Raw genomic sequence first — 14,903 nt, 5'->3', positions numbered from 1 at the left:
CTCTTGCACCATCTTTCCAGCCACACATTCATCTGCTCTATCCTCTTGTTCCTGTACTCAGTTGCATTTGGCATTGGGAGTAAGCTAGAGTCCACTGAAAGGAGGGAGACGAAGGGTACAATTTAACAGAAATGATACAGAGGCCAACATTGAGCACGTTTAGCCGGGTGCTTCCTAATGCTTGCAATGCCGAGAAAAACCCAGCTATAAAATGGAACTCTGCTTCATTCCGGGGCCCTCTCCGAGGAATACCCTGCCGAGGCCACACTCAGTCCCATTTCGTACACTAATGAGCTCTGCTTGGCAGTGCAGGAAGAAATCAGAGTGCCATTTTTAAATGGCTCTCTGATCTCTAGACCCCCCCCCCCTCCACCGCGGCCTCCGGACACCCGCCAATACCCCAACTCACCTTCAGGGGGTGGTCAATGAGCCCCCCGCACCCCACCTCATAAGGGCAGGGCACCCTTGGGTCCAATTCCCAGCATGGGCAAAAGGTTCCCCTGGCACCTTTGCATTGTCAGCCTGGAACCCTGGCAGTGCCCCTACTCGGCTGGCAGTGCCACCTAGGCACACTGGCAGTGCCAGGGTGGCACTCCTAGCATTCATGAGTGGTATTAGGGGTGCCAGGGCATCACCCTGTCCAGAGCCCAATCACCCACAGGCCCCTGATTGCCTGGGAGACCCCCCCACCAAAGTGCCGCTACGAATCGCCCCTGTTTTTGGAGACCAGTGCTAACCGGAACTTGTTCGTGGTCTCCGAAGTGGGGGGGTTAACTTAGAACATACAGTGCAGAAGGAGGCCATTCGGCCCATCAAATCTGCTCTGACCCACTTAAGCCCTCACTTCCACTCTATACCCATAACCCAATAACCCCTCCTAACCTTTGTGGCCACTAAGGGCAATTTAGCATGGTCAATCCACTGCACGTCTTTGAACTGTGGGAGGAAACCGGAGCACCCGGAGGAAACCCACACAGACACGGGGAGAACGTGCAGACTCCGCACAGACAGTGACCCAGCGGGGAATCGAACCTGGGACCCTGGCGCTCTGAAGCTACAGTGCTATCCACTTGTGCTACCGTGCTGCCCTTAGAGAGACAAAGAAAACCAGCACCTTGGGTAACTCCGGCAAGTACACATTAAAGTGAGTCATACTCCACACTTTAATAGGCAAATTTAGGACCCATCTATCATGGGTGGGATCCAGATCGTGAAGTCTTGCGAGAGGCATAACGAGCCGAGTAAATCTCACAAGATTTACAGGCCTCATCGCGACCCGAGCCGCTAGACCATGTCCGAAGTGTCAATGGACTCGAAACATTAACTCCGTTTTTTCTCCTGATCAAAGCAGGAAGACCTGCTGAGTTTTTACAGAAGCCTCTGATCTTATGTTGTGTCGTCTCCAGAATTTAGAAGGTTAACGGGTGATTTGATCTAAGTGTTCATGATATGAAGGCGAACTGTAATCTCCCCTATTCCACTATTTAGGGCGTCTAAAACTGTGGACTTGTTCTGGAAATTAAAGCCAGACCATTCAGGTGTGAATATGGGAAGCATTTCTTCATGTAAAGGGTGGTAGAAGTTTGGAACGCTCTTCTGCAAATGGCAATTGATGCGAGATCAATTGTTAATTTTAAGACAGTAATTGACAGTTTTGTTAGATAAAACTATTGCAGTCTATGGGGCAAAGCCACGTTAACGGAATTAGGTCACAACTCAGCCAGGACCTCATAGAATAACAGAACTGACTCGAGGAGCTACTTGGCCTATTTCTGTTCCTATATTCTATCATAGAATTCTCTGAAGGAAAAAAAGTTGGTTAAGTGGGATCGACCTTTTAGAAATCCAGGCCAACTTCAAGTACCAGAAGCCTGTGGAACAGTAATTCAAAGTTCAAGCAACGAGAGGAAAACAGAAGGGAGGATAACAAATGCTACTAAATATAAATTGTACTTAACTGCAAAAACAAATGCGTAATTTGCTTCTATTTACAAATTTAAGCCAGTAAGAAACCTACTGTTGCTGCACAGCATAAATATATGCGAAGATTTAGTATCATCGACACTGAGAATTGGTGTCTGGAAAATATTCATCTTTCAATCTTTTGTTTTTGAAGTAACCCTTTTGTGATTGAATGGCTATTCTGAGTTTGAAGTGATAAGAAATTCTGGCATAACAGACAAGGGTTAACCACCAATTAATAATGAAGGTGAACTCTGTATGAACTGTACATCCCCAGCTTCACAAAGAAATAGCAGACACAATTGTTCAGGGTTGTAATAGATACAGATCAGTTCAATCCAGAGGCATAATTACACACATTAGAACAGAGAGTCAAGTTAACAATAGCTGTCAACACGGGAGTGCAGTCCAAATATGGAAGCCTTGTACATGCAACAGCCAAGGCTGCTGTGATGAACATTTTCTCTGCTCTAGGATCCAATGGGATGAATTTGGCCAGTTACAATTTAGTTCCTACTGCATCAATGAGGCACAACTGCCCCGAGTTCAGTAGCACAAGGACCATAAGGTAACTGATACAGACTAGTTGGGATGGCAACAGTTCCTTGTCCTAATATCAGTATCCCTAATATTGATCAGCGCATCCTGTTGCAAACTGGGCAGAGTCAGAGTTAAAGGTCGGGATTCCATTCCGAGGACCTGAGTGGAAATCCCACTCTCAGCTGTCATTTGAATCTGAGCCAGTTAAAGGCCCCAAGTAGTTTTAACTGGAGCATTTCAAGGCAGAGATGTCCTCTGCAAGAGCAGCCTCCTTCTAGGTACTCTGTTATACTCTTTAGGGCAAATCAGTAAAACCAAATTAACAAATTATGGTGCGAGACAAATTAAGAGGGCAGCCCCTTAAAAGGATACTGCAACAAACAAAAACAAATCACAATGGAAACTTAAAATATCGAACTGTGACAAAGGGAGTCAAGCAACAAATTAGGACAGTGGTTGCTCCCGAAACAATTGGTGTCCCAGGCCTTTGTGCTGTCCCAGCTGAAACAGAAAAGAAGATAGCGTTGGTGAATCCAACGGGCTGAAATGGGAGAAATGTCAGGACAGAGGATGCCACTCCCAATTTCCATCACGGCAAGTTTCCAATTTCAACTGTGCTTCCGGGGGATTAGGCAATAGCGGCTGTGGTGATTGTCTCTTTAAGGGGAACACAGCAGAGTAAGGGTCACCTGGTCTGCATGACCAATCGGGAGTCAGAGTGTGAAGTCACCCCGGGGGAGGAGTTCACGTAGGTGGAGCTATTTTAGTACCAACTACAAACATGCTGATGCTCTTCAGGATCACGAAATAAACCTTTTTGGTCACTAATGAAGACTCTGAAAGTTAATTATTACAGTGGATAAGGGGAGAAGTTACTGTGTGTTTCTGAGTTGAGGGCCACAATTGATGGAGACGGGAACAGAGATTTCTATTGGATTGCTCGGGGAAGGTGTAGAGAGTGGAAATTGGAAGAGGGAGAAATGAGTTACAAAAGTGAATTAAATGGGAAAGAATTGAAAGGATTAATAGCGATGATGTCTTATTGACATAGATAAGAAATCTTTATCCCAATTACTGTTTCCTGCCCATTAGATAATTCTCTATCCATGCCAATATACTACCTCCAACACCATGGGCTCTTATCTTATGACTTTACCTTTTGTGAGGTACCTTGTCAAAGTCTTCTTGAAGTCCAAATACAACACATCTACCTCTATCCACTCTGACTGAAACTTCCTCGAAAAACTCTAATCACTTAAATCAGCCTACTTGTGACACTAATAAAGATTATTACTACATCTGTCATGCATATGCCCACTCATTCAGCCTGGCCAAATCCCGCTGAAGGATCTCTGCATCCTCCTCACAGCTCACCCTCCCAACCACTTTGTATCATCTGCAAATTTAGAGATAATACATTTAGTTCCCTCATCCAAATCATTAATATATAACGTAAACAGTTGGGGTCCTCGCATAGATTCCTGTGGTACTCCACTAGTCACTGCCTACCAATCAGAAAAAGATCCATTTATTCCAACCTTTTAATTCCTATTTGGTAACTAGCTTTCTATCCATCTCAAGACACCACCTGTAATCTCATGCGCTTTAACTTTACATAGTACTATGTTGTAATATCAGTAAATTACTATAATACTTATAATACTAGGAGGAAAGAAAATTTGGATGAGGAAATAATTTAAAGTTTATTTTTTTTCTAAAAGAACTAAAACTGGAGATAAAACGTTTTTCTCCAACAAATTACAACCAATTTAATCTTTGCAAAGAATGAAAACCGCCGGTTCCAACTTCACAACAATATAAACCGAAAAGCAGAATATTGCAGCTGCTGGAAATTGGAAAATAAAACAGAAATGGTGGAACTATTCCGGAGATTGGGAAACACCTTTGGAGAGAGTTAACGTTACACCTCGGGGACCTTTCACCAAATCGAGGAGAAGTTGTGGATGTAATAGCAAGGGACAAAAGGAAGGTCCATGATGCGGTGGAAGACAAGAGAGATTGAATAACGGAGGAGTTGGAGAGGATAGTGATCGGTCAAGAAGAAAAACGAAGCAACAAGAGATGTACGGAGATGGGCTGTGCCAGTGTTTGAAAGCAAAAATATGAGAAAAACTGAAGCATGGAAAAGAAAAAGGAAAAAAGGACGGGAGAGAGATTACTGTCTGAAATGGGTGAACTTCATGTTGAGTCCAGAAGGCTCCAAACTGCCTCACCAAAATATCATATGCTGTTCTTCCAGGTTATATTGGGATTCTCAGCACCCAATCTGTGCTTGGTTTCCCCAGTGTGGAGGAGACCCACACTGTGAGCAGTGAATGCAGTTGACTGAATTGAAGGAAGCACTCATAAACAGTCGCATGGTTGTACCGAACAACTGTATTGCTGTAAACAGTAACATGTTGCTGAGTCTTTTCATCTTGCATGCAACAGGACAAACACATGAATGCCAAGTTTCAAATGATCATAACAGTTTATATTACAGGGGAAAAGGGTGGTCATTACTGGGCAAGTTGACTCTGCTTGACTGAGGCGTTGCCACGGATAAAGAAACAGGGAACAATAGACTCTTCCAAGCTCCTAGATAATTCAAAAAAGGCTTGAATATATTGTGGGATTGGGCGGGAGAATCCAGTCTATTCTTTCTGTTTGCAGAGAACACTGTATGTCACTGCATATTAATGCTTCAAGCAAGTGTGAATGAGTCACATAATGAGCTTGAGCAATTACCTTAAACTAGTTAGTGTAGCTATTTAGCACACACCAGATTGTTCAACAAGAGCTGCCCAATCGTGGAATCACATTTAACATGCAAAACCCAAAACAAAATATTTACTGTTAGATTTTCCCAATTACCCTAAACCTCCATTCCCTTCCCATATCACCATTTCATGCAAATGCAGGAGGTGTAGCACCTACCCTTTTACCTCCTCTCTTCTCAAGGCCCCAAACATTCTTTCCAGGTGAAGCAGCAATTAAATTGAAAGAAGTAGACAAATCTACTGTGTTCATTACTCACAATGTGGTCTCCTCTACACTAGGGGAGACCAAATGCAGATAGGGGACCACTTTGTAGAACACCTCCATTCTGTCTGCAAGCATGACACCAAGATTCCAATGACTGGCAAGTCTTCACCTTGCTGTCATGTTGACATCACTGTCCTTGGCCTGCTGCACTTTTCCAGTGAAGCTCAATATAAGCTTGACGAACAGTACCTCGTCTTTTGATTAGGTACTTTACAGCCTGGAATTCAACAATTTCAGACTGTAATTTCTGTCCTCTCCATTCTCTTTACTTTTCTTTGCATATTTCATTTTTCTCTTTCTTTTTGCTTTAGCAGCACACCTTCTCTAGGCCCATCATTTGTCTTTCTGTTTCTTTTCTTGCTCCATAACCATTCCCTTCAGGGTGACGGATGCTCAGCTTTCCCCGATATTTCATACAAGACTCTAGAGCTCTAGTAGGTTTCTCATTCGCGAGTTAAATACTCAAATCCATTCTTCTTTTCCCTCATTGGCCATATTCTTGACATCTACCAGGATGATTAAAGTTCCGAAGGAGCCAGCAATGCCAACTTCATATGAGAAGTATAGAATTTAGAATCCCTACAGTACAGAAGGAGGCCATTCAGCCCATCGAGTCTGTGCCGATCCACCAAAAGAGCATCCTACCTAGGCCCACTTCTCCGCCCTATCCCGAAACCGCACCTAACCTTTGTACATTAAGGGGCAATTTAGCCTGGCCTATCCACCTAACTTAGATAATGATAGCAAGGTCTTGGGCTATCATTTGATGGCAATGTAAAGCAAAGTGAACTTAATGACTTGATTAATTATAGCCGGCAATGTATTTTGCAATAAATTTCACAAAATTATTATTTTTTGGGGTTGGGGGATGGAGCAAAAGTGAAACTATTATTGAGAAAGGACTTGTTCAAATTAGGATTTCTGCTATCCCTTTAACTTGGGTCGTTGGTTTGTACAGTAAATTGAGTAACTGTATAGATCATTTATATAAAGTTTCAGATGACCAATTAACAGCATTGTTTTGTGAATAGTAAACTGCAAGTATCATGGCAATCATATTTCTGACTAACATAACTAAAATTAACTCCAAGTTAATTTTCTTCAAGCAATAGGGAAATAGAAACGGTACATTTCTTGTAATTGTTGAAGCTCTCCATGGGAATATTACGGAAAAAGGTCAGGGATAATGATATAACTATAAATTAAGTGCTCAATCCACTGAGAGATAGCTGATGAAGAAATAAAATTCACTGCCACATTCAGCGTCGGCCTCTTAGATCAATTCCATCAAATTACAAATTTAATCACTAAAGAAAACACCTCACTCTTTTAAATAGATGTTCATTTTTAAAAGATGCTGCGGTGAATAATAAACAAAGTTTATTACAACAGTGCCTGAAGCCCAGTGCTACATTGTAACCTCATGTTCACGATCAGAGTATCTGGAATCAGAGAGCAAATAGTAGAATGGGTAGCAAGCTGGCTACAAAATAGCAAGTACAGAAGGATAATGACTCAGGCTGGGAAAAGATGCGAATTAATGCTCCAGCTGGATTGGTGGTGGGACCCATGTTGTTCATGGTTTATAATATTGATCTGGGATCAGGGGTCGGAAGTGCAATTGCAAAATTTGAAGAAAACACCAAATTAGATGGCCTGGTTAACACAAAGGAAGAATGTGACAACATACAGGAAGACATCAATAAACTAATAGAATAGTTGGCAAACAAATTTCTGTATAGGTAAGTGGAAAAGCATTAGCGTGAAGCTGAGAAACATAATCTGGTACAGTTACGAGTGTTTTGTCTTCATTACCCTCACTTTTTTCATGTCGGACAGCCTCTTGATTGTAGAAAAAAATCGCGGAAATGGACTAACGTTCCAAGTCCCGCTCCCAAACCCAGGATTTCCCATCTTTACAGGGTTGGGGCGGGGCTCACACATGCACAGTTTAGACAGGCCGCTGGCCATTTAAATGACCAGTTTATCTCCACTGAAGTGTGATTTTGGAAAAGCGAGTGTGGGGAATTTGGATTAGAACAGGTAAGAGGGGTCTGAACTTGGTGGACTCTTATGGACAGTCAGGGTACTCTGTCAGTGCCTCTTTGCATAGGGCCCCGGGACAGTTATGGGGAGGGGGGGGGGGGGGGGGGGGAGGGGGAGAGAGAGTGACGGAGTGAATGTATGTAACAATTGTAAATAAGAAATGTCACAATGTATAAATATCAGGTGTGCAATTTATGTCAAATTGCTATTCTGCAGAAACTGGAAAAATGTCAATCAAAACATTTAAATAAACAGTGAACATGACCATGCCCCTTTTAAGCACAAACTCATTGGAACTGTCAATCTTCAAAAGAGCTGTCCAGCTGTGCAGGAACAGTCCAACTGTCCAGGAAATGTTACGGAAATGCCCAGCTGTGAAAACTATTAAGTGTCAAAGCTATCAAGAAGCTGTCCAAGGATACTAAGTGAGTTGGCACGGAGGGGTGAGAGGGAAAGGGTGGATAAAGAGTAGCTATGTTGGCATAGGGGTGTGGGGGTGATGGGTTGGCCTGGATGGGGCACAGGGAGTGTCTGTGAGGAGGACAGTGAGGGCTGGAGGAATGATTTTGTCTTCTTATTTGTTTACTTATTTCAACACAGTGCCGGGTCACAGAAGCAGGCCTTGCACCCAACCTGCCTCTGCACGCAGCAGACGTGGATTTGTTCTGGGGTTGGCCACCCTGACTCCAATTTGCATCCCATCTTCCCCCACCCTGTTTTAAAATGTTGGAGACATGGAGTGAGGGTGGCTTGAAGGAAGCCAGAGAAGAAACAAATTGATGCCACCAAAGCTATGACAATGTGGGTTCGGGGAGAAATGCACATTTTGGTACATTTTGTAGGAAGGCCACATACTGCTTGGATAAATATGGTAGAGGAGCAAAGGCTTTTCATGGCATAGGTACAAAAAAAGTCACTGAAAGTAAAGATAGATGTTATTAAGGCCCATAATAAAGTAAACATTCGTACCTGGAGGAATAGGATTGAAAACTGGAGAAGTTACGTTAAACTTTTATTGAACCTTAGTCGAGCCACAGAGTTGAAGAACTGTCCACCATTTTGATTTCCATATTATGCAACCAAAACTGGGGCTTTGATGAAGGTGCAATAAAGGTTAACAAGGATGATACCAGAAGTAAGAGGATATACTTCGAAGGAAAAGCTGAACAGATTGGGAATTGACCCTCAGGAAAAGAGCAGACATAGAGGGATGGCCAGGTACAGGTTTAAGAGAATGAAGGTGAACAAAATGTTTGCACTTGTGGTTCAAATAAGGGACAGCCACTTGTAAATCCAACAGGGAATTATTTATCATTTCCTTGACTATTTATAAATTGGGATTCGAATGTAAACCTTATCCACTCATTATTTCTTGGCCTACAACTTTAACGCAGAACTCAACAGAGGAAGGAATTTTAGAAATAATGGCCGTGCTGCAAAAGGAAATTACTGATAGAGCCAAAAAAAAAGAGGGTGAAAAAGAGAAATATATTCCTACCGTCCTTATGGCTATAGGTATTCCAGATTCATCAACAGGGCCAATTCCTGCATAATGCGGTGCTTTAATTACCGTGACTTTCTTCTCCTCTTCTGACATTCTGTAAACTGGTTCTAATCTCAATACATCTGCGCTGGGCGACTTGCTCTGCTGTGAAGTACTCAGGTTCTCTATGAGGAAATGGAAATGAAGTTGTGAAAGAAATAAATCTAAATCAACAAAGCACATCATTTGAAAGGTTGAACTGACACTGGTTGGGAGCATGATCTGTGGATGAGGACATTGGCGGCTGGTTGTCCCTACTTTTGACACGGGCAGCTTCCCTAAATCAAAATTACCAAAATAATTCTTCATTGCTGATGCACGATCAATTACACAAAGACGAGAGTTGAATACAACTGAGGCTTTATTACGCTAAGATGTGTGGCCTCCTACAGCAGCTGGCGAAATGGCTGCTGTAAGGGGAGCACACATATTTATACTCCGCCTACTGGGCGGAGCCAGCAGGCAGGGACTACCCCCGTGCCTGTAGTACAGGGTCTTACCACACCCCTCCTATTATATACAACAGTGGTGATTACCACAATTGCTAAATATTTTTAAAATTGCTCTGGGTTCATATCTGATTCGTTACTGCTACAGTACATCTATGTTACACCGCCGATGCCGCACTCAGTCGCATTTTCTGGACTGTGCAGCTCTGTTCGTTAGTGCAGGAAGAGATCGGGGCGCCATTTTTAAATGGGTCCCGATTTCTCTACCCGTCGACGCAACCGCCGGGCTCCCCCTACGCCCCAACTCACCTGTTTTGAGGGGTCCGCGAGCCCCCCACACCCCACCTCATATGGGCAGGACATCCCTGGGCCCAATTCCTGATGCTGGCAAAATGCCACCTTGGCACTCCCAGCCTAGCACCCTGGCAGTGCCAGGCTGGCACCCATATAGCACTGCCAGCATTCCCAGGTGGCAGTGCCAAGGTGCCTGGGTGACATCAGCCATGACAGGGTATCACGCTGCCCAGATGCTAACCGCCTGGGGCCTCCGATCACCTGGGATCCCCCCCCCCCCCCCCCCACCTGAAAGTGCCATTCCGCCTGGGGATCAGTACTAAAGGGAGCTGTGGTGGAGTCTCCTCGCCAAGGTCAGTAGAGCCCAGGAGCCGGTTAGATCTGGCGTCAGTAGAACTCTGCATGTCTGCATCCCGCCCATTGTTAGCGGCATCCAGATCGTGACGTCTCACAGTTAGAGACCTTGTTAGATTTCGGGAGGCGTAACGGTCATCGGGAATCCTGGAAGAGGCCTCTCACATGATCTATCAGCTGTGTCCCGTCCCGATTCCAATGAGTGCAGTAGGTACATCATGCCCTCCAACTTGCAATTTCAGCATCATAACACGATTATTCCATAAAATGCAGTCAACCATCTATTTGGCTACGTGCCTCGAGTGTCTGTACCAAAGGAGATTACTTAGTTTGTAATGTTCCATTGTCGCAACAAATAGGAACCATCGGAACAGTTTCCATTCCCGAGTCCTGGCCCCAGCACCAGGATGAAAAGCACGTTAGGAATCAGAAAATGCTGGCATTCGGACCCCAAGGGAGGTTTTGGAGGGTGCAACCAATTAAGGGTCTGCATCTGGGAGCCCATCCAAAGAAAGGATTGTGAGTGGGCCTCCCTGTCAGGAGGAGGCTAACGAGCACTAAAGGATTGGCAATCCCACCATCAGTGGTGCGTACTGCTGAAATATGTAGGATGGTCACTGGAGAATCAAGCATTTGGGGACAGGCCGCACCTTCCCCCCCCCCCCCCCCACATAGTAACAGGCCCTGCTATACCTCTCCCAGAGAATGGAACGTCCAGCACAGGTGGCTACCGATCACTGGGTAATTTATAGGCAACCTCCTGACTTGATGGGTACCACATGCGTCAGTGCATAATCCAGAAGGTATTAGGACAGTGCCCTTAATTACGACCTCAACTGACTTAATTAATGGTCTACTGCTGTCAATCGGGTAACCAGATCTGCCATCACCGCCTCCTGTACAATCCCACGTAGGAGAGAACGGATCATGGAGCTGACCCAAAGGATTTTCGCTCCTGTTTCGGGCCTCCAACCATCACATCGGCCTCCGTGGAAAATTCTGTCCCATCTGTGGATCTGAAATGACTTGTGTGATGACGGATTAATACCTCAACGCGACTGAAACTAATTTAGGTTATAAACTCTGAGCAGAGACAGCCGAACTGACACCAGATTAAATGTGATTTCTTGACAATAAAGACTCACAGTTCAGTATCTCCTGAGTGTCAAAACAAAATCAGAGCAACAGTGCAGTTCTTTTTTTTAGGTAGGAGATTAAAATAATGGGTTATGAACAATGATGAGAAATAAATAAAGATCTCACTGGGAAGCAGTGATGCCAACTGAAATAGCACAGATGCTGACGATATTCGATATTATGTGGGACATTCTGATATAGGACTAACTGACTTAGTAGAACACTTGAACAAATATTTCCAGCTTGTGCTCACACATGGCATTAATTAATTCCTGTAGGGCATACATTAAAGTGTCAGTGGAGACCATGTTCTGCCAGTAGTTCTACCAATTCGAATAATGCTGAATTTGGCTTTACTACCTGATAGAACAGGCTTTGAGGGGGATGAATGGAAAACTAGCTGAGAAACAGCAAATTGTAATGTCACTAGCCCTGCCTTGGAAGAAAACATGTGTTGTGAAAGTGTGCAGTGGAGGAAGCAACATAAAATCTACAGCTATGTAGACTGGAGTCCTCTTGTCCAAGGAGTTACCCATTTAGGAACATGAAACAGATTTTCTACTGGAAGGTTTGTGTCCAAAAGCTAACTATGTCCCTTTCAAGCTCCCGTAATAGACAAACACACATACAAATAGAATCATGGAATTTACAGTGCCGAAGGAGGCCATTCGGCCCATCGAGTCTGCACCAGCCCTTGGAAATAGCACCCTACCTGAGCCCACATCTCCACCCTATCCCTACACCTCCACCCTTTCCCCGTAATGCCACCAAACCTTGTTTGGACACTGAGGGCCATTTAGCATAACCAATCCACCTGGAATTGTGAAGCAACTGTGCTAACCACTGTCTAACCGTGCTGGGTCTCCGGGTGTAGGAGAGAGGGCTTTGGATTCCCGGGTGTAGGAGGGAGGGCTCTGGAATTCCTGGTGTAGGAGGGAGGGCTCTGGGATTCCGGGTGTAACAGGGAGGGCTCTGAGATTCCGGGTGTAACAGGGAGGGCTCTGGGATTCCGGGTGCAAGAGGTATAAAGGTTTAGATTCAACAGCAGGGATGTAAATTGTTGAAAATAATGGACAGCTAGTTCAGTATTTATAGACTTTAACTGCACTCGTCGGTTCACCCACCAAACGATGTACAGAGCCATGTGAACAAGGAGGGGAATTTCTGGAGAATTGTTCCCTTTCCATTAGCTAAACTGCACCAGAATTCAGCCGGTGTTGTGATAGTGCAGGAGCAGCTCCAAGAAGACTCCCATCCAAGCTTTCATATCCAAATACCGGCTTAAAATTGCTCAATATTTTAGCCAATTCTCGATTCACTTGCTCATTTCAACTAACACACATGGTACACCCATCTTTATGATATTTACCATGTTGAGCGGAGGAATTCAGGATTATGCAGACATTAGTAAGGTAACTTGACATTTTCCCAGGAGAGGTATGGTAAAGGAGTTCAATTGAGTGGGCGGGGGTCACTTGATGACCCTCATGGGCCAACGTCTTAATAAATAAAATGAATGCAAGCTCTGGATCATATGCTCTTGAAGGGATTGACTGGATTGCTCCACAGGGGTCAGCATGGAAATAATGGGCTAAATGGCCTCCATCTGTCCCGCATATAATTCTACGATGGATCAAATGGCTCCTTTTCCTTTGCATTTACCTTAAGTTCGGAACAGAAAGTTGCAAATATGCTACTCAGAGGTTATAAAATAGATCATTGTAACAAACAGTTGAGGCAATAGGTATTCTATATCAGACAGTTTTTGCCAAACATAGAATGATTGCAAATAGATTAATTGAACTGGCTCTGTTCTATTAGAATGAATAGCAAAGGGTCAGGAGTGAGGTATGCAAATGAATTAGACTCAGGGATGTGAATGATTGTCAGGCTTATTTCATTTAGTTTTGGATAACACAATAAGGGATTATAACAAAGCATTATTTTGCTAAGTGGTGGTTGTTTTTTGGAATGTCTAGCGAGATTGAGCAGGCAAGTATCTTGTGTCAATGTATCAGCAGTTGCATCCTTCGGCAATTTCACTGTTAAAGTCAGGTGATGATCATTGTCTCAACCCCCAAAAAAGTATAATATAAATGGACACCACTGGAATAGTTGGATGTGGGGAACCATAAGGAGTTGTTACTCTACAGAGCTGTTTGAAGAGTAAACTTGCTGTTGGAAAAGACATTCCTCCACCATCTGCTGTATTGAACCGATGGGCAAGACCCCTGTCAGCCCGACAAAGTCCAGAATAATGAGACAAAATACAAAGATGTGAGTGATGAAAATCAAAAAGGCCCCGTTACCGTACGGCTGATGGTAAATGCCAAGCTGCCCAAATCCCAAAGGGAAACTTGAAACAGCTGTCAGAACGGTTTTGCAATCTGTATATGATGAGGAGGTTTCCTGAAATCCAGAAGTAACTTCTCAGGGATGAGGTCATGCAACAGGAATTTAGGGATTGAAAAGCAGGACCTCAAAAGTTACAATCTCTCGATTCCTCCTGGTGCCATGAAGGGAATATGGCACAGCTAGATGGCATTTATTTTAATTCAAGAAGTCTTACGGGTGAAATGAATTGAGTGCATTGATTAACACATGGGAGTATTACTGCTATCACAGAGACATGGTTGAGGGAAGGCAAAAACCAATGTTCAGGGGTGTAGAATCTTCAGACGATTTAGGAGCAGGGGGTGGGGTGGGAGGGGAGGGGAGTGGAGAGAGGTTGTAAAAGAGGTGATAGTGTTGCATTATTGATCAAGGCGTCAATTACTGCAGTGAGGAGGGATAATATCTTAGCAGGTACCTCAGTTGAGGTTATATGGGTAGAACTTAAAAACAAAAAGGGGGCAGTCACTTTGCTGTGAGTGTACTTTAGGCCCTCAAACAGTCAGGGAGAGACAGAAGAACAGATATGCAAATCTCAGAGAGGTGTAAAAATAATAGGGTAATGATAGTAGGGAATTTCAACTTGCCCATATTAATTGGGATTGGCAAAGTGTGAAAGGCTTAGAGAGGGCAGAATTTCTCAGCTGCATACAGGAGAGCTTTTTGAGCAGGCAAGTAGAGAGTCCTACAAGAGAGAGGGGGGTACTTGGCCTAATTTTAGGGAATGAAGCAGGCAAGGTGGTGGAACATTTCACTGAGTGCCAATAACTCGGTAAGATTTAAGGTAGTTGTGGAAAAGAACAAGGATGGACCAGAAGTAAAGATTCTGAAGGGGGGGGGGGGGGGGGGGGGGGGGGTGATTTTATTGTGATCAGGCAGGATCTGGCCAAAGCAGACTGGGAGCAGCTACTTGCAGTAAAATCCACATCAGAAAACTGTCCTTCAAAAAGGAACTTGAGTACAAGGCCAACATGTTCCAATAAAAATAAAGGGTGGGAACAATAAGTCCAGAGAACGCTTGATGTTAAGGGATGTACAGGATTGGATAAGGAATGGGAAGCTTATGGCAGATACAGGGGGATCAAAACAGTGGAAGCGTTCAGTCAGCCGTTCTTCCCAAATCCCCTACCTCTCATTCACTC

The 14,903-nt window shown here is 44.1% G+C and overlaps 1 protein-coding gene across 1 annotated transcript in view; it reads right to left on the bottom strand.

Moving 5' to 3' along the window:
• The window catches only part of sorbs2b (sorbin and SH3 domain containing 2b), a 531,274-nt gene that overhangs the window by 146,276 nt on the left and 370,095 nt on the right, over positions 1 to 14,903 (bottom strand). Inside the window, exon 9 of the mRNA XM_038805638.1 lies at positions 9,092 to 9,261. Within this exon, the coding sequence (XP_038661566.1) occupies positions 9,092 to 9,261 (170 nt within the window). The remainder of the gene's footprint in view (positions 1 to 9,091; positions 9,262 to 14,903) is intronic.

The sequence above is a fragment of the Scyliorhinus canicula genome, chromosome 8 (assembly GCF_902713615.1).
Source record: "Scyliorhinus canicula chromosome 8, sScyCan1.1, whole genome shotgun sequence".
Taxonomy (NCBI): domain Eukaryota; kingdom Metazoa; phylum Chordata; class Chondrichthyes; order Carcharhiniformes; family Scyliorhinidae; genus Scyliorhinus; species Scyliorhinus canicula.
This window is presented reverse-complemented; position numbering and strand designations above follow the sequence as displayed.